At 42.8% G+C, this 20776-nt stretch overlaps 1 protein-coding gene across 1 annotated transcript in view; it reads right to left on the bottom strand.

The window, feature by feature from the left end:
• vapal (VAMP (vesicle-associated membrane protein)-associated protein A, like) overlaps positions 1–20776 on the bottom strand; it is a 110535-nt gene that overhangs the window by 38902 nt on the left and 50857 nt on the right. The window contains exon 2 of the mRNA XM_041190008.1: positions 17723–17875. Within this exon, the coding sequence (XP_041045942.1) occupies positions 17723–17875 (153 nt within the window). The remainder of the gene's footprint in view (positions 1–17722; positions 17876–20776) is intronic.

Below are 20776 nucleotides of genomic sequence, written 5' to 3'. Positions count from 1 at the left end.
AGAAGAAACATCCTCTCCACATCCACTACAGACCGAGCTAGTTGAGTCCAAAAGGATATAGCTGCTAGACCGGGTCTGCAGCAGGTGGCGAGGGAACCAACAAGAGGAAAAACATACTTGACCTCATGTTCACCAACCTGGCTGCCACAGATGCATCTGTCCATGACAGTATTGGTAGGAGTGACCACTACACATCCTTGTGGAGACGAAGTCCATCTTCACATTGAGAATACCCGCCATCATGTTGTGTGGCACTACCACCGTGCTAAATGGGAGATTTCAAACAGATCAAGTAACTCAAGGCTGGGCATCCATGAGGTGCTGTGGACCATCAGCAGCAGCAGAATTGTACTCTAACACAATCTGTAGCCAAATGGCCAGGCTCTACCATTACCACCAAGCCAGCACCGGTTCAATGAAGAGTGCAGGAAGGCATGCCAGGAGCAGCGCCAGGCATACCTAAAAGTGAGGTGGCAACCTGGTGAAGCTACAATACAGGACTACTTGCATGCCAAGCAGCAAGTGATGGACAGAGCTAAACAATTCCACAACCGATGGATCGGGTTTAAGCTCTACAATTCTGCCACATCCAGCCATGAATGGCGGTGGACAATCAAACAACTCACTGAAGGAAGCAGCTGCTCTACAAAAATCCCCATCCTCAAACGACAGGGGAGCCCAACACGTCGGTGCAATAGATAAGTCGGAAGCATGTGCTACAGTCTTCAACCAGAAATGCCGAGTGGATGATCCATCTCTGCCTCTTCCTGATGGCCCCAGCATCACAGATGCCAGTCTTCAGCCAAATCGATTCACTCCATGTGATATCAAGAAATGGCTGAGGGCACTGGATACTGCAAAGGCTGTGGGCTCTGACAATATTCCGGCAATAGTACTGAAGACGTGTGTTCCAGAACTTGCCGCACCCCTAGCCAAGCTGTTCCAGTACAGCTATAACACTGGCATCTACCCAGCAATGTGGAAAATTGTCCAGGTATGTCCTACACACAAAATGCAGGAGAAATCCAACCCGGCCAATTACCGCCCCATCAGTCTACTCTCTATTATCAGTAAAGTGATGGAAGGTTTCTATCAAGCGACACTTACTTATCAATAACCTGCTCACTGATGCTCAGTTTGGGTTGCACCAGGACCACTCAGCTCCTGACCTCATTATAGCCTTGGTTCAAACATGGACAAAAGAGCTGAACTCCCGAGATGAGATGAGAGTGATTGCCCTTGACATCAAGGATGCAGTTGATAGAGCATGGCATCATGGAGCCCTAGCAAAACTGGAGTCAGCAGGAATCAGGGGGAAAACGCTCTGCTGGTTGGAGTCATACATAGCACAAAGGAAGATGTTTGTGGTCGTTGGAGGTCAGTCATCTCAGCTCCAGGACATCACTGCAGGGATTCCTCAGGGTAGTATTCTAGGCCCAACCACCTTCATCTGCTTCAATGACCTTTCTTCCATTGTCAGAAGTGGGGATGCTCCTAATGATTGCATAATGTTCAGCACCATTTGCAACTCTTCAGATACTGAAGTAGTCCATGCCCAAATGCAGCAAGACCTGGACAACATCCAGGCTTGGGCTGACAAGTGGCAAGTAACATTCACGCCATACAAGTGCCAGGCAATGGCAATCTCCAACAAGAGAGAATCTAACCATTGCCCCTTGACATTAAATGGCATTACCATTGCTGAATCCCCACTATCAACATCTTGGGGGTTACCATTGACCAGAAACTGAACTGGACTAGCCATATAAATTCTGTGGCTATAAGAGCAGGTCAGAGGCTAGGAATTGTGTGTCCTGACTCCCTAAAGCCTGTCCACCATCTATAAGGCACAAGTCAGAAGTGCGATGGAATACTCCACACCTGCCTGGATGAGTGCAGCTCCCACAACACTCAAGAAGCTTGATATCATCCAGGACAAAGCAGTTCACTTGACTGTTCGTGGAAGGGTGCCAATCACTCCACCACCACCTAAATTCAGTAGCAGCAGTGTGTACCACCTACAAGACGCACTGCAGAAACTCACCAAGGCTACTTTGGCAGCACCTTCCAAACTCATGACCACTACCATCTAGAAGGACAAGGGCAGCAGATAGATGGGAACGCCATCACCTGGAAGTTCCCCTCCAAGCCAATCACCATCCTGACTTGGAAACATATTGCCGTTCCTTCACTGTCGCTGGGTCAAAATCTATCTGCTACCCTTGTCCTTCTAGATGGTGATTCGTAGATGAATGACCATCCAAAAGAGTAGAAAGCAGCAGGAAGTACAGAGTTTTCAGGGTATGTGCCACTCTCAGACAGGTACTCAGCATTGGAGACTGCTGGGAGTGATGATTCCTGAAGGAGTGCAGTCCAGAAAATGGCATCAATAACCAAGGGGCTGTACAGGTGGGAACAACAAAGTGTAGAAATGAAATTATCAGCGATTCCATAGTCAAGAGGACAAATAGGCATTTCCGTTACCGCCACTGAGAGTCCCACATGGTGTATTGTCTCACTGGGGCCAGAGTGAAGGACATCAAGGAGACGGTCCAGAATATCGTGCAGGGGGATGGAAGCAGGCCAGAGACTGCGGTACACATCGGCACCAATAACAAAGGGAAAGCATTAAGATCCTATAGTTAAATTTTCAGGAGCTAGAAAAGTTAAACAGTAGGACCCCGAAGGGAGTAATCACTCCATCATTCCCAGTGTTGCATGTGAGCAAGGTGAGAAACAGGAAGACAAGGAGGATCAGTGCATAGCTTGAGGCATTGTTCAGGAAGGGGGCTTCAGATTCTTGGGGAATTGGAACCAGTTCTGGGACAGAGGCACCTATTCAAAAGGGATGTGCTGCACCTCCTCAACAGGACCAGGATTAATGTCCTCCATGGAGGGATTAATTAGTATAGTTGGGGAGGGTTTAAATCAACATGGCAGGGGATGGGCATAAAGTAGTATCAAAGAGGAGTAAGGTGTACAAAGTGAGAGTGTTGGATGGTACTAGGGAAGGAAACAGATGGGAAACAGCTAGAGAACTGCAAGGAATAAAAAGACAGGTTCAGATGCATGTACATAAACGCACAAATTATGATGAATAAGGTTGGCAAACAACAAGGGGAAATGGCTGTGTAGGAGTATGATGAACCAGCAATGACAGAAACAACTTAAAAATGGTGCAGATTGGATGCTTAATATTCAAGAATATAGTGTTCAGAAAAGATAGGGAAAGATAAAAGGGAGGTGCAGTGGGCAACACTGGCGAGGGAAGACACTGCAATGATGGAAAGAGAGAATTGTCCTTGATTGGGTGGGGCGTGACTGGAAAGGACAGGTTATCCATCTGGTTGGGGTTGAGGAGCAAGGAAGGAATGATCACCCGATTGGAGGTTTCCTATAGGCCTCCAATTAGTGAGAGAGAATATAGAGGAGCAAACCTGAAAGGAAATCACAGGGGTGCAAGAACTATAAAGTGGTAACACTGAGGTACTTTAGTTATGTAAATATCATCTGCGATAATATTACAATGAAGAGCAAGGGATTTCTGAAACTTGTTAAGAGGATCACCATTGACCAATATATATCTTGGCCCAACTCGAAAGGAGGCACTGCTAAATCTGGTGCTGAGGAATAAGAGGAAGCCATGTGGACTCAGTGTCTGTGAAGGGACATTCGGGTAAGATTGATTATCATAAGGTTTAGATTAGTAATAGAGAAGAGCAAGGTACAATCTAATATGGAACTTCTAAATTGAAAGACGGCTAACTTCAATGGAATGAGAGGGAATCTAGCCAGAGCAAAATGGAACCAGAGACTGACAGGAAAACCTATAACAGAACAATGAGTGATCTTTAAGGAGATGTTCAAGTACAGGTGAGGTACATCCCAACAAGGGTGAAAAGTAAGGGAATGAAAATGATGAAACAAAATAAAGAGGGTGCAAAATGCATATCAGGTGAATTTGACAAGCAAGAGCCAGGCCAAATATCAAAATATCATGAGGAAAATATAACTGGCAAAGGCAGAAATTGAGAATTGGATGGCAATTAACATAAAAGTGGACCCAAAAATCTTCTACCAGCATGTAAATAGTAAGCGGGTAGCAAGAGGCGGATCATGGTCAATTCGGGATAAAGGTGGTGATATGTGCTTAGAGGTGCAGAGCAAGGCTAGAATACATAATAAGTACTTTGCATCAGTGTTTATAAAGGAAGAGGATGCTGACAAAATATCAGTAGAGGTGGGGTGTTAAGGTAATGGATGGGGTGAAAATTGATAGGCAGGATGTACTGGAGATTGAGGGGAAATTTGATAGAGATGTATAAGATTGTGGCGGGTTCAGATAAGGTAGACAAGGAAAAACAATTCTCATCTGGAATGGGGTGGTGGGAGATGGTAGCATTGTAGGCAATGTCTAGTAATCCAAAGACCCAGGCTAATACTCTGGGGACACATGTTAAAATCCTACCATAACAGCTGGAAGAACCTGAATTCAATTAATAAAAAAAATCTGGAATATAAAAGCCAGCTTCAGTAATGCTGACCATGAAACTATCATCAATTGTTGTAAAATCCTATCTGGTTCATTAATGTCTTTCAGAGAAGGAAATCTGTCATCCTTATCCAGTCTGGCCTTTATGTGACTCCAGACTCATAGCAATGTGGCTGAGTCTTAACAGCCCTCTGAAATCAATTTAAGGACAAAAGCCACTCAGTTCAAGGACAATAAGGGATGGACAACAAATGCTGACCTTGCCAGCAACACTCAGATTTCATGAAAAAATACATTTTTTAAAAAGCTGATGGTACAAGCACTGGGCAACACCAGATTTAAGGTAAAAACAAAAAAACAAAAAAACTGTGGATGCTGGAAATCCAAAACAAAAACAGAATTACCTGGAAAAACTCAGCAGGTCTGGCAGCATCGGCGGAGAAGAAAAGAGTTGACGTTTCGAGTCCTCATGACCCTTCGACAGAACTTGCGTTCGAGTCCAAGAAAGAGTTGAAATAAGTTGAAATTTCAACTCTTTCTTGGACTCGAACGCAAGTTCTGTCGAAGGGTCATGAGGACTCGAAACGTCAACTCTTTTCTTCTCCGCCGATGCTGCCAGACCTGCTGAGTTTTTCCAGGTAATTCTGTTTTTGTTACCAGATTTAAGGTGTTTGGCAAAGAGATGCAGGGGGAATGCGAGGAAGAACTTTTTCTTTTACACAGCAAGTGATAATAATCTGGAAGACTGCAAGGGTGGCGGCAGTGGAGATATTCAATGATTTCAAAAGGAAACTGGATGGGCACTTGAGAAAAATAAACTTGCAGGGCAACAGGAATAGAGTGGGGCCAGAGGGCTGACTGACTGTTCCACAGAGGGCCAGCGTGGACCCAATGAGCTGAATGGCCTCGTTATGTGTCATTATGACTATGACTAAGTTGGATTGATTGTTTTGCTTGAATTGTCCATCCTACCATCCTGAAAATCTCTAACTCTTAAGTTTTCTTTAAGGTGGCAATCCGGGACTTCATGCCAGGTGATGTGGAAACAACTTGCAATTCTAGCAAGATGTGATGGGCATAACCAAATATAATATTTCAAAAGAATTTTTTGTTGTCACCCAATTGACTTTAATATAGATAAAGTAACTGCTAATTTCAACTCTCGACCAGTGAGAAATTATAAGGAATACCCACATTTATTAAGGATAAGAAAACTTAAGGATAAGGAAAATGGAGAGAAAGATTACTTTTGCTGACATTCCTTTTCAACAGTATATTAATCATAAGTAGCCACTCACTAAGTAATTGTTCCATAACACAAGGAAAAATTGAACAATAATTGATTAAACCAACATTAATTCCAGGAAATAACACGAATATAGGAACAGAGGAACAAGAATAGGCATTTCAGCCCCTCAGGCCTACTCCACCATTCAATTAGGCTACAGCTGATCAAGGTCCTAACTCCTTCCAGTTGTCCTGGTTCCGTAACTCAGACATGCCAAACAAAAATCTAGCAATCTGAATTTTGAATTGTTTGATGAAAGGTCACAAACATAAAAGTTAACTGTTTCTTTCTGACAGAGGCTGTCAGACCTGCTGAGTATCTCTAGCATTTTCTGTTTTTCTATTAGCTATTTGGCAAGCCTGTCATTTCCAGGTTTCCAATTTTATTAAACTCATATATATTTACAGCGCTCAGTTTTTATGCAGGTCTCAATACAAATTACAGTGGAAGCAACATGATTACTACTCCAAAAAACTAATTAAAATTTTTTTTAACAGACTTCAGTAACTTGGAGAAGTTTTTTCCCCATTCATACAATGTGGGCATTCGTTGCTAGTAAGGCCAGCATTTATTACTCATCCCTAATTGCTTTAAGATGGTGGTGAGCCACCTTCTTGAACTGCTGGAATTTGTGTTCTATAAGCTCACCCACAATGCTGTTGAGAGAGTTCCAAGAAATTGACCTAGTGACAATGAAGGCACAACAATGTATTTCCAAGTCAGGGTGGTTTGCAACTTTGAGGGAAACTTGCAGATGGTGTTGTTTCCATGTGCCGACTGCTCCTGTTCTTATAGGCTGCAGATTTGGAAGCTTTCCCAAAATGCTGCAGTGCATCTTATAGATGGTCCATATAGGGAGTGAATGTTGAAGGTGGTGGATGGGGTGCCAAGCAAGTGGGCTGCTTTGTCTTGGATGGTGCCAAACTTGAGTGCTGTTGGAGCTGCACTCATCCAGGCAAGTGGGAGCATTCAATTACACGCCTGACTTGTGCCTTGCCATGGCTGAATTACAGAATCAAGGCAACTGGAAGGAGTTAAGATCTTGATCAACCATAGTCTAACTGAATGGTGGAGTAGGCCAGAGGGGCTGAAATTCCTATTCTTGTTGATACGAACTGGGCCGTAAGGAGAATTCTTAACTGCAGATCATCCAGTCTCTAACCTGCACTTGTAACCACGGCATTTATCTGGCTGGACCAGTTAAGTTACTGGTCAATGAGTTACTTGTCTTGCAACATAACGACTATGCTGTTGTTCCATGGCCTTAGTTAGTTACATTTGCCCATAATAATCTCCAGACCACTTAACACCATCATTAATTCAAACAAAAAAGGTGGTCTAGCATTCAAATGACACCATAAAGACCAGAATGATTGGGTTTGATCTCCCATGCACTGAGATAACTAACTTCAGTCTCAGTATATCTGGACTCGAGTGGAGAGAAATAATTCAGCTTAGGTTTTTGCTTCTGGTTGCTATTCAGTGCCTTCTGATGGAAAAACACATGATAAACACATGATCTGGATTACCTGTAGTGCTCCTCATGATAAAATACCGGGTCAATATTCAATATTCACAAAGAGCTGAAATCCTGAAGTGAGATGAGAGTGACTGCCCTTGACATCAAGGCAGCATTTGACTGAGTGTGGCATCAAGAAGCCTTGGCAAAACTGGAGTCAATGGGAATCTGGGGGAAAACCCTCTGGTTGGAGTCATACCTAGCACAATGGAAGGTGGTTGTGTTTGTTGGAGGTCAATCATCTCAGTTCCAGGACACCACTGCAGGAGTTCCTCAGGGTAGTAATTCTAGGCCTAACCATGTTCAGCTGCTTCATCAATGGCCTTCCTTCCATCATAAGGTCAGAAGTGGGGATGTTCAATGATGATTGCACAATGTTCAGCATCATTCACGACTCCTCAGGTACTGAAGCAGTCCATGTCCAAAGGCAGCAAGACCTGAACAATATCCAGGATTGGGATGACAAGTGGCAGTTAACATGCATGCCACTCAAGTGTCAGACAATTACCAACTCCAACAAGAGAGAATCTAACCATCGCCCCGTGACATTCAATGGCAATGCCATCGCTGAATCCCCCCACGATCAGCATCTTGGGGTTACCATTGACCAGAAATTGAGCTGGACTAACCATAATACTGTGGTTACAAGAGCAGCTCAGAGGCTAGTATTCCTGCAGCGAGTAATTCACCTCCTGACTCCCCAAAGCCTGTCCACCATCTACAAGGCACAAGTCAGGAGTGTGATGGAATGCTCTCCACTTGCCTGGATGAGTGCAGCTCCAACAACACTCAAGAAGCTTGACACCATCCAGGACAAAGCAACCCATTTGATTGGCAACCCATCTACAAACATTCACTCCCTCCATCACTGACGCACAGCGGCAACAGTGTGTACCATCTACAAGATGCACTGCAGGAACTCACCAAGCCACCTTAGACAGCACCTTCCAAACCCACAATCTCCACCATCGAGAAGGACAAGGGCAGCAGACACAGGGGAACACCATCACCTGAAGATCCCCTCCAAGCCACTTACCATCCTGACTTGGATATATATCGCTATTCCTTCATGTCACTGGGTCAAAATCTTGGAATTCCCTAACTGCACTATGAGTGTACTTACAACACATATCAAAGTATCACAGTATCTTTACAGTGCAGAAGGAAGCCAATTAGCCCATTGAGTCTGCAATGACTCGCTGAACGAGCATTCCACCTAGTCCTACTCCCCTGCCTTAACCCAGAACCTTGTACATTCTCTCTTCAGATAGCAATCCCAATTCCTTTTTGAATACCTCGATCGAATCTGCCTCCACCACCCTTTCAGGTAGTTTGTTCCAGACTCCAAAACCCTCTGGGTGAAAAAATGTTTCCTCACATCACATTTACTCCTTTTGCCAATTATTTTGAATCTGTGCTTTCCCGTTTTTGATGTTCTCTTGAGTAAGAACAGTTTCTCACTAGTTACCCTATCCATACCCCTGAGGATCTTGAATAGCTCTATTAAATCTCCCCTCAGCCTTCTTTTCTCCAAGGAATAGAGTCCTAGCTTCTCCAATTTATCCTCATAAGTGCAGCTCTTTACCACTGAAGTTGTTCTTGCGAATTCCTCTGTACTCTCTCAAAAGCCTTCACATCCTTCCTCAAGTATGGTGCCCATATCTGGACACAGTACTCCAGATGAAGCCTAACTCGTGTCTTATACAAGTTCAACATGACCGCCTTACTCTTGTACTCAATGCCTCTATTAATAAAGCCTAAGATACCATATGCTTTGTTAACTGCTCTCTCAACATGCCCTACCATCTTCAATGACTATGTACATACACACCAAAGTCCCTCTATTCCTGCACCTCCTTTAGAGGCTCTCCCTTTATTTTATACCATCTCTCAATATTTTTTCAGCCAAAATGAATCGTCTCACACTTCTCTCCATTGAACTTCATCTGCCACTTGTCTGTCCACTCCACCAACATAACTATGTCCTTTTGAAGATCAAGACTATCCCTATCACAATTGACATTTCCAATCTTCGTATCATCTGCAAATGTTGAAATCATGCCCTGCACACCACAGTCTAGGTGTTTAATATATCAGGACGAGCAAGGGTCCCAATACTGACCCCGGGAGAACTCCACTACAAGCCTTCCTCCAGTCTGAAAATCAACCATTTATTACTACAGTTTCCTGTCACTCAGCCAATTTCTCATACAAGTGCCTACTTTCCCTTTTATTCCATGACCTAGAATTTTGCTCACAAGTCTGTTGTGTGGCACTCTATCAAATGCCTTCATGATCTCCCCATAATGAATCCATGCTGGTTTTCCTTAATTATGCTGCACTTGTCTAAGTGCCTACTGATTTTATCTCATTCTAAAGCTTCCAGAAGTTTTCCTACCACTGAGGTTAAACTGACTGATCTGTAGTTGCCAGCTTTATCCTTGCATCCCTTTTTGAACAAGGGTATAACATTTGCAATTCTCCAGTCCTCTGGCAACTCCCCTGTGTCTAAGGAAGTCTGGAAGATTATCACTAGTGTCTGCAATTTCCATTCTCACTTCCCTCAGCACCCTTGGATGCATCTCATCCGGTCCTGGTATCTTAGCTATTTTAAGTGAAGATAGCCTTTCCAACACCACCTTCCTCTTGATTGTAAGTTCATCTAGCGTACAAGTTATCTCCTCTCTCATCCCAGCCTAGGTAACACCATCTTCCTTTGTAAAGACAGTTGCAAAGTACTTGTTCAACACCTCTGCTACTTCTCCTGCCTGCACATGCAAGTCCCCTTTTTTATCCCTAATCAAACCTCCTCCTTCTTTAACTACCCTTTTATTATTTACATGCTTATGGAAGGCCTTGGAATTCCCTTTTATGTTCATTGCCAGCCTCTTTTCATGCTCTCTCCTTGTTTTCCTTAATAGCTTCTTCACTTCCCCTCTGGTCCTTCTATATTCAGCCTGATTTTCCATTGTATTTTCTACCTGTCATCTGTCTTAACGCGCACTTCTTCCTTTTCATCTTCATCTCTATCTCTCTTGTCATCCAAGGCTCTCTGGATTTATTTGTCCTGCCTTTCCCCTTCAAGGGGATATGCCTTGACGTTGCCCGCAATATTTTTTCTTTGAAGATGGCCCATTGTTCAGCCACCATCTTTTCTGCCAACATTTGATTCCAACTCACTTGACTCAGGTGCATTCGCATCGCACTGAAGCTGGCTTTCCCCCAATTAATTATCCCTGCACTGGATTGCTCCCTGTCCTTTTCTATGATTAACCTAAACATTCTGATACAATGGTCACTGTCCCCTAGAGGCTCTCCCACTGATATGTGATCCACTTAGGCCAACTTATTCCCCAGCGGCATGTCCGAAAGTGCAAGAGCACTCACTGGATTGGAAACATACTGCTGCAGAAAATTATCTTGAACACATTCCAGGAACTCTCGCTCCTCTTGTCCCTTTGTACTATTCCTATCTCAGTCTATATTTGGATAATTGAAGTCCCCCATTAAGAGTACTCTATAATTCTTGCACCTCTCTGTAATTTCTTAGCAAATTTGTTTCTCCACAGCCCTTCCACTAGTTGGTGATTTATATATGGCACCAATGTTATTGCACTTTTTTCATTCCTTACCTCTAGCCAGAGAGATTCCGTCCTTGACCCCTCTGGAACATCCTCTCTCTCCAGTACTGTAATGCCATCTTTAATCAATATTGCCACTCTCTTCCCCTCCCCAACACTTTTCTTCCTTAACAAAAACAAAATTACCTGGAAAAACTCAGCAGGTCTGGCAGGATCGGCGGAGAAGAAAACAGTTGACGTTTCGAGTCCTCATGACCCTTCCACAGAACTCAACACAGAACATAGAACTTATCTTCCTTTCCTGTCTCTCCTAAACACTTTGCACCCAGGAATATTTAACACCCAGACCTGCCCTTCTTTGAGCTAGGTCTCTGTTATAGCAATATCACATTTCCATTTGTCAACCTCTGCCTGCAGTTCACCAGTCTTATTAACCACGCTTCATCCATTCACTTACATGCACATTAGCCCTGATTTAGGCTTTATTTTTTATTTTCCCCTTTCTTCTGACCCCATCTAATGACTTACTATTGCCTACTCTAATTCCATCGAACTCTCCAAGTATTCCATCTACCTTGACACTACTCTCTGATACATCCTCACTATCAGTTGATCTGTCACTACTTCCCACTGCCAGTTTTTCTCCTCTGCACTTTGAATATCCCCTCAGGTTCTCAACCCCCTGCCAATCTAGTTTAAAGTGTCCCCAACAGCAGTAGCCAACCTCCCCACAAGAACATTAGTCCAAGCCTTTTTAAGGTGTAACCTGTCCTTCTTGTTTCAGGTCCCACGTGCCCCAGAACCAATCCCAATGCCTCAGAAATCTAAAGCCCTCCCTCCTATTCCATTTCTCCAGCCACATATTGAATTGCTCAATCTTCCTATTCTTATGCACACTGGTACACGGCACTGGGAGTAATCCTGAGATTACTGCTCTTGAGGTCCTGCTTTTTAATTCCCATAATTCTTTAAAATCTGTTTTCAGGACCTTGTACCTTTTCCTACCTATGTCACTGATTTCATGGTGGATCAGGCCTCTTGGCTGCTCGCCCTCCTCCAAAAGAACGTCCTGCAGCCACTCTGTGACATCCTTGATGGCGCCAGGGAAGCAACATACTATCCTGGAGTCACGTCTACTGCCACAGAAATGCCTGTCTACTCTCTTAACTATGGAATCGCCTACCACTGGAGCACTTCCACTCTTCTACTTCCCCTTCTGTGCAACTAAGCCACCCGTGGTACAATGAACTTGGCTCTTGCTATAGTCCTCTGAGGAACCATCTCGCTCACCAGTAGCCAAAATAGAATAGCGGTTAGAAAGTGAGATAGCCTCAGGGGATTCCTGCACCAACTGCCTGTTCCTCTCAGGTATTCTGCCAGTCACCCATTCCCTTTCTGCCTCTGTACTACTTAGCTGTGGTGTGACCAACTCTCTAAACGTGCTATCCATGTAATCCTCAGCCTTGCGGATGCATGGACTGCAGCAGTTCAAGAAGGTAGCTCGCCACCACCTTTTCAAGGGCAATTAGGGATGGGCAGTAAATGCTGGCCTAGCCAGCGAGCACCCACATCCCATGAATGAATTAAAAAACACTACCTAGACCCACACACGATAACGAAGTGACTGGGATATTAATTCAGAAGGTGACCAGTCCCTGGACAATATGTCTTAGGAAAAGTTTCAGTACAGGAAGAAAGCTGTGAAGTAAAACAAACAGTTCTTTCAAGAGAATGTTGGATTAGTGTCAGTTGTGGCTCAGCTGGTTACATTGTCACCTGCGTAAGAACCTTGTGTGTTCAAGTCCCATTTCAGGATTGCAGTATTGGGCAAGTGTTGCAAAGTCATAGATGCTTTCTTTCAGATGACACCACCCCCCTCAACCCAGCCGCAAACCCAAGACAACAAACGAACATGGAGCAGGAGTAGGCCACTCGGCCCCTGGAACCTGCTCCACCATTCAATAAGATTATGGCTGATCTGATTGTAACCTCAACTCCACATTCCCACCTACCCCCGATAGCCTTTCATCCCCTTGCTTATCAAGAATCTATCTACCTCTGCCTTAAGAATACTTAAAGACACTGTGTCTCTGTCTTAAATGGGTGACTTGCAATTTTTGATTAATGGCCTTTCATTCTATTCTCCCACAACAGGAAAGCATCCTTTCCACATCCATCCTGTCAAGACCCCTCAGGATCTTATATGCTTCAATCAAGTCGCTTCTTACACTTCTAAACTCTAGCCGATACAAGCCTAGTCTGTCCAATCTTTCTTCAAAAGACAACCTGCACATTCCAGATATAGTCTGGTAAACCTCCACTGAACTGCTTCAAATGCGTTTACTTTCCTTAAATAGGGAGACCAATGCTGTAACACAGTCTCACCAATGCCCAGTGCAACTGAAGCATAACCTCCCTACTTCTGTATTCAATTCTCCTCACAACAAACGATAACATTCTGTTGGCTTTCCTAATTATTTGCTGCACCTGCATAACCTTTTGTGATTTATGCACTACAACACCCAAATCCCTCTACATCTCAGAGCTCTGCAATCTCTCACCATTTAGGAAATATGTTTCCTTTTTATTCTAACCGCCAAAAGGGACAATTTCACATTTTGCCACGTTATACTCAATTTGTCAGATCTTTGCCCAATGACTTATCATATCTACGTCCCTTTGCAGCCTCTTTATGTCTTCTTCATAACTTACTTTCCTACCTATCTTTGTGTCATCAGCAAATTTAGAAACCATACCTCGGTCCCTTCAACCAAGGCATTTATATAAATTGTAAAAAGTTAAGGCCCTGGCACCGATTTATGTGGCAGACCACTTGGTACATCTTGAACCAGTCTGCCTTCTCAGATGGATGTAAAAGATTCCTTGGCACTGTATCACAGAAGAGCAAGGGAAATATTCTCAGTGTCCTGGCCAGTGTTAATCCCTCAATCAACAGAAAATCTGGTCGTTACCACATTGCTGTTTGAGGAGGTTTGCTGTGTGCAAATTAGCTGCTACATTTCCTACATTGTACCAATGACTACATATCAAAAGTACTTCTGTGGTTGTAAAACGCTTTGGGACTTCCAGTGGCCATGAAAGAAACTTTATAAATGCAAATCTATTTCCTTTCTTTAAGTTTGATTCGGAAATTGAATATTTCAAAGGAAATTCTGTGATGCAACTTAATGATATGGATTTTGTGGTCGCAACACTTATCCAGATTTCTTGTGGGCTGATGCACGGCAACTTGCAGTTATCAGAAATCTGGAACAGCACAGCATCCTCTACAGAAGATCTGGGATCTGTGTGATAAAAACAAAAAACTACGGATGCTGGAAATTCAAAACAAAAACAGAATTACCTGGAAAAACTCAGCAGGTCTGGCAGCATCGGCTGAGAAGAAAAGAGTTGACGTTTCAAGTCCTCATGACCCTTCAACAGAACTGGGTGAATCCAAGGAGAGGGGTGAAATATAAGCTAGTTTAAGGTGGGGGAGGGGGGGGGGGAGAGAAGTGGAGGAGTGTGGTGTGGTTGTAGGGACAAGCAAGCAGTGATAGGAGCAGATAATCAAAAGATGTCACAGACAAAAGAACACAGAGATGCTGAAGTTGGTGATATTATCTAAATGAATGTGCTAATTAAGAATGCATGGTAAGGCACTCAAGGTACAGCTCTAGTGGGGGTGGGGGGGGCATAAAAGATTTAAAAATAATGGAAATAGATGGGAAAAGAAAAATCTATATAAATTATTGGAAAAAACAAAAGGAAGGGGGAAGAAACAAAAAGCGGGTGGGGATGGAGGAGGGAGTTCAAGATCTAAAGTTGTTGAATTCAATATTCAGTCCGAAAGGCTGTGAAGTGTCTAGTCGGAAGATGAGGTGCTGTTCCTCCAGTTTGCGTTGGGCTTCACTGGAACAATGCAGCAAACCAAGGACAGACAAGTGGGCAAGAGAGCAGGGTGGAGTGTTTAAATGGCAAGCGACAAGGAGGTTTGGGTCATTCTTGCAGACAGACCGCAGGTGTTCTGCAAAGCGGTCGCCCAGTTTATGTTTGGTCTCTCCAATGTAGAGAAGACCGCATTGGGAGCAACGAATGCAGTAGACTAAGTTGGGGAAAATGCAAGTGAAATGCTGCTTCACTTAAAAGGAGTGTTTGGGCCCTTGGACGGTGAGGGGAGAGGAAATGAAGGGGCAGGTGTTGCATCTTTTGCGTGGGCATGGGGAGGTGCCATAGGTGGGGGTTGAGGAGTAGGGGGTGATGGAGGAATGGACCAGGGTGTCCCGGAGGGAACGATCCCTACGGAATGCCGCCGGGGGGCTGAAGGGAAGATGTGTTTGGTGGTGGCATCATGCTGGAGTTGGCGGAAATGGCGGAGGATGATCCTTCGAATGCGGACCCCACCAGCCTCCGCACGCCCACGCAAAAGACGCAACATCTGCCCCTTCACTTCCTCTCTCCTCATCGTCCAAGGGCCCAAACACTCCTTTCAAGTGAAGCAGCATTTCACTTGCATTTCCCCCAACTTAGTCTACTGCATTCGTTGCTCCCAATGCGGTCTCCTCTACATTGGAGAAACCAAACGTAAACTGGGCGACCACTTTGCAGAACACCTGCGGTCTGTCTGCAAGAATGACCCAAACCTCCCTGTCGCTTGCCATTTTAACACTCCACCCTGCTCCCTTGCCCACTTGTCTGTCCTTGGTTTGTTGCATTGTTCCAGTGAAGCCCAACGCAAACTGGAGGAACAGCACCTCATCTTCCGAATAGGCACTTCACAGCCTTCCGGACTGAATATTGAATTCAACAACTTTAGATCTTGAACTCCCTCCTCCATCCCCACCCCCTTTCTGTTTCTTCCCCCTTCCTTTTGTTTTTTCCAATAATTTATATAGATTTTTCTTTTCCCACCTATTTCCATTATTTTTAAATCTTTTATGCCCTCCCCACCCCCACTAGAGCTGTACCTTGAGTGCCCTACCATCCATTCTTAATTAGCACATTCTTTTAGATAATATCACCAACTTCAGCACCTCTATGTTCTTTTGTCTGTGACATCTTTTGATTATCTGCTCCTATCACTGCTTGCTTGTCCCTACAACCACACCACCCCCTCCACTTCTCTCCCCTACCCCCCCCGACCTTAAACTAGCTTATAGTTCACCCCTCTCCTTGGATTCATTCAGTTCTGTTGAAGGGTCATGAGGACGCAAAACGTCAACTCTTTTCTTTTCCGCCGATGCTGCCAGACCTGCTGAGTTTTTCCAGGTAATTCTGTTTTTGTCTGGGATCTGTGCGATCAGATCAAGCCAATCTGCGTACCCTTACCACGCTGAAGAATCTCACTGAACCATGCAAAGCCTAAACCAAGAAGTGTAAATTACAATATTTAATGCAAACTGAAATCAAACACAGAAAGCAAAATAAAGAGGAAACAAAGATGGAACTGACAGAGAAAGACAGACAGAAACGAGTCAAAGTAAAAACATTTTAAAATCTCCAACACTGATTAAAGTCTGAAAGAATGAGATACTACACTTAGAATAGAAATTACATAGTAATAATTAAAACTCATCACACCATTAAAAATTCACTTACACTTGAACGATAGGCCAAAACATTTCTGACATGGATTGAGGGTATCTAGCGGGTAAACACCACAAATTAATGCCCTTCCATACATTTTAATGCTGCGTCTTTGGGAAGATACTGTTATTGTACAGCTTCTGGAGGAGCAGGACAATTTGAACAGCAATTTCCAGTCTTTCATTTGAAGTACACATTTGAAATTGTTGTCCGATTTAGTCTCTAAGAATCGTGAACATTGATGTTTTTACCACAAAATCATAGCCACTAAATCTCCGTTATTTTTGGGTCCATGCACCAATCAGAATCCAACATAACCATTATGACATTCACAAATGCAACAGAAGTTTGCATGTTTAATGCACGTGATTTGACAGATGGGCTCTCAAATATGAGAGATTAAGGCTTGGTTTTAATTATGATGCACAAGTAAGGGATTGAAACAAGTGTATATCACATTTGGATTGTTCTGCTGGTGAATTCATGGCACCCTGGACTACTTACTCAACTAGTTGTTCAAAATAAACCAAAGATTGAATTGAGCAACCAAGGAATTGAACAACCAAGTTATTGAGCTAAAAGAACCAATTACCTTCAAAGGGTGCCAGGGAGATGGATGATATGGATAAATGTGCTTAATCCTCTAAATCCTATAAAAATACTGAACTAAATCCCTGAGTTTAAAACACAAACATTGTCAGTTGCACCCAAAAAGAATTTAAGAATGTTCTCAGCCTCAACTCTGTGAAGCAACTCAAAAACTGCATGAAAATTTAGTTGCTTTATTTGTTAGTTAAAAATTGTATAGTCAATGTCAACCAAAAGACTGCAACTATTTGCAGTCAAGTTAAAAATATCCAAGCCGACCCTAGCAAAAACGTCAGATGATCCCCAGCTACTCTGATTGAAAACCTGTCTGCAAATTTATTAAAAGCCTGATATTTGCTATCTATTTTAGTATAGTACCCACTACTATTTACAGTTTAACTGAATAGTCATAGGAACATAATCATACATTTATTTATGAACACTGCCACACTCAGCAGTGCAGATATGAATCTCAAATTACAAGCAGATATTTAGATGCACGCAGTTTTAATGAACAAATGTAGTCAATGTATTCCATACTCTAAATCAAGAACACCACAATTTTCAACTAATTCTAACAACTGAAAACAATTCCTTACACGTTGGTTAAAAATGAACAAGTGCTCTTAGATTTGTTGAAGGTCATCTGACTTTGCCATCTTTCTTACCAGAAACAGTAACTGTTGTTCCAGGATCAATAATCCCACTATTAGGCCGTACACAATACCGGCGTGGTGCTGTAGTCTTCACTTTGAAGCAGACCTTCTTATCTGCAGGGTTTTTCAATTTGAGGTTTGTAGTTACAACATCTGTAAATGGACCTACAAATATACATTTAAAAAAATTAATTAAAGAGAAAGAACTTCTATTCCCCCTTTCACAGACAAATAATTCAAGTTCTGTATTACCATGGGATATATGTTCCACAGAAATTCACATCTTCAATCTTTTTAAGCTATCAAAAAGACTGGGAAGCATGCAGTTTTAAACGCTGTTTTGGAATGTGCAGACTTAGAATCATAAGTTACAGTACAGAAAGGAGCCATTCGGCCTGTAGAGTCTGCGCTGGCTCTCCAAAGGAGCTATTTATCTAATGCCACTCCCTAGCCTTCTTTCCATAGCCCTGCACATTCTTCTTTTTCAAATAATAATCCAGTTCCCTCTTAAATGCTTTGATTAAACCTGCCTCCATCACACTCCCAGGCAGTGTATTCTAGGTCCCACACACTCACTGAGAGAGAAATTTTTTCCTCATGTCTCCATTGCTTCTTTTGCCAATTAACATAAATCTTAAAGCTCGGGAATATAGAAACATGTTGCCGAAGCTTTTCATCTTGCACTCATCAGGACAGATGAAAGAATACCAAATTTCAAAATCACAATAATTTATTCTCCATGAACAAAAGGATGCTGATTGGTTGGGCAAGTCTACTTTGATTGTTTTTTCCATGGCAATGCCTCGGCCAATAAGGAACCATAGGTTCCCTAAGGTCCTGGCAATTTGTTTGAACATATTCCTTTTGTTTCAGTAGTCTTTCTTGTAAGCTGAATGGCCTCTTTCTGTGTTGTAATTTTCCTATGGTTCTATGTACCTTTTCTCTAATGTTGTGATTGTTTTGAGTTTCTCCCTCCTTTTCACCCCCTGCTTTTCTACTGTCTTTCTGTGTCTTCTTCTGTGAAGGTAGATACAAAATACTTCTTCAAAATCTCTGCTATTTCCTTGCTTCCCATTATTAATTCCCCAATCTCACCTTTAAGGGACCAACACTCGCTTTGGCTACTCTCTTCCTTTTTTTTGCGTGTAGAAGCTTTTACTTTCCATTTTTACATTTCTTGCTAGTTTTCTCTCTTACTCTGATTTCTCTCCCTCAGTTAACCTTTGCTGGTTTCTAAAATTTCCCCAATCTTCTGACCTACCACTAATCTGTGCAGAATTGTACATTTTTTCTTTCAATTTGATACCATCCTTAGCCACGATGGTGCATTCTTCTTGTAGAATATCTCTCAATGGAATATAACTTAGTCAAGAATTATAAAGCCTCTCCTTAAATATCGGCACTGCTTCTCTACCATCTTACCTCATAGCCTATTTTTTTCCATTCCACTCTAGCCAACTCTTCTTCATTCTCTTGTAATTGCCTTTAAGCTTAAGACACTAACTTCAGACCCAGATTTCTCATCCTCAAACTGATTATGAAATTTTACCATGTTATCACTCTTACCTAGAGGATCCTTTACTATGAGATTAATTCATTCTGTCTCATTACAAATTACTAGGTCTAAAACAGTCTATTCACTGGTTGGTTCCAGAATGTATTGCTTTAAGAAACTGACCCAAATAAATTCCATGAACTCATCCTCCAGACTACCTTTGCTACAATTTGATTTGTCCAATCTATAATCAAGATTAAAATCTCCCACAATTATTGGTACGTTTCTTATAAGCCCCCATTATTGCTAGAGTTAAACTCCACCCTACAGCGTAGCTATTGTCTATAAACTACTCCCACCAGTGATTTCCTTTGTTATTCCTTAGCTCCACCCAAACTGATCCTCCAAATTAAGATCATTTCTCACTACTGCACTGATCTCATCCTTTATTAACAGAGCTACCCCATCTCCCTTTCTTTTCTACTTGTCATTTCAAAATGTCAAATACTCTTGAATATTCAGATCCCAGCAGTGATCACTTTGCAACTATGTCTTTGAAATGGCTATCATATCATACTCATTTCTATTTGTGCTATCAATTCATCCATCTTGTTACATCTTGTAATGCTGCAGGAGCTACAATTGTATAGATGAGAATGAAAGCACATGAATGCAGTCATGAACGTAGCTGAAGGATAGGCATTGGAGAATGATGCTGTGGCTGATCAAGGACGACAAGGGGGGGATCATTTGCCATAGTCACAGTCTCGCAGGATCTCATTTTGCTAAGAGCAATCTCAGTACAGTGGTAATGGGGGAAACCTGATTAGAGGGATTGAAACGTGGAGTTCCAGTGAAGATGGGCACGGATTGATGTGGTGGGGAAAAGGAGATTGTAGATGGTGCAAAAGTTTGCAAGGAAAGCAGATTTGAGGAGATTGGTGATGGCAGATTTGAAGGGGAACCATTAACAGCTTCAATTAACATGAAGGCAACGAACAGTCATCAAATGAAAGCAAAATACTGCGGACACTGGAAATTTGAAACAAAAACAGAAAATGCTGGAAAAACCAAGCAGGTCTGGCAACATCTGTGGAGAGAGAAACAAAGTTAAAGTTTCGAGTTCAATATGGCTTCTTAGGAAATACTGACTGGGTGACCGCTTTGCAGAACACCTTCACTCAGCCTACAAGCATGACCCTGACCTTCCTGTTGTTTGCCATTTCAATTCATCAACTTGCTTTTCATGCTCACATTTCTGTCCTTGGCCTGTTACAATGTTCCAGTGAAGCTCAACACAAGCTGGAGAAACAGCGTCTCATCTTTCGATTCAGAACTTTACAGCCTTCTGGACTGAGCATCGAGTTCAACAACTTCAGACCACGAACTCTCTCTTCCATTTTGAACTTTTTCGCCCTAAGTGCCAGTCTGCATCTTGCTTTCATGTTTTTGTTTTGAGACAATGCTGACCCTTTTTCTGCTATGAACAGATTCTGCTATTTCACTTTCAGAAGGTAATGACCTTTACTCTGCTATCCTGATAAGGGAAGATTGGAGAAACTGGAGAAAGA

The sequence above is a fragment of the Carcharodon carcharias genome, chromosome 6 (genome assembly GCF_017639515.1).
Source record: "Carcharodon carcharias isolate sCarCar2 chromosome 6, sCarCar2.pri, whole genome shotgun sequence".
Lineage (NCBI taxonomy): Eukaryota > Metazoa > Chordata > Chondrichthyes > Lamniformes > Lamnidae > Carcharodon > Carcharodon carcharias.
The sequence above is the reverse complement of the archived record's forward strand: the minus strand, read 5'-3'. Positions and strand labels throughout refer to the sequence as shown.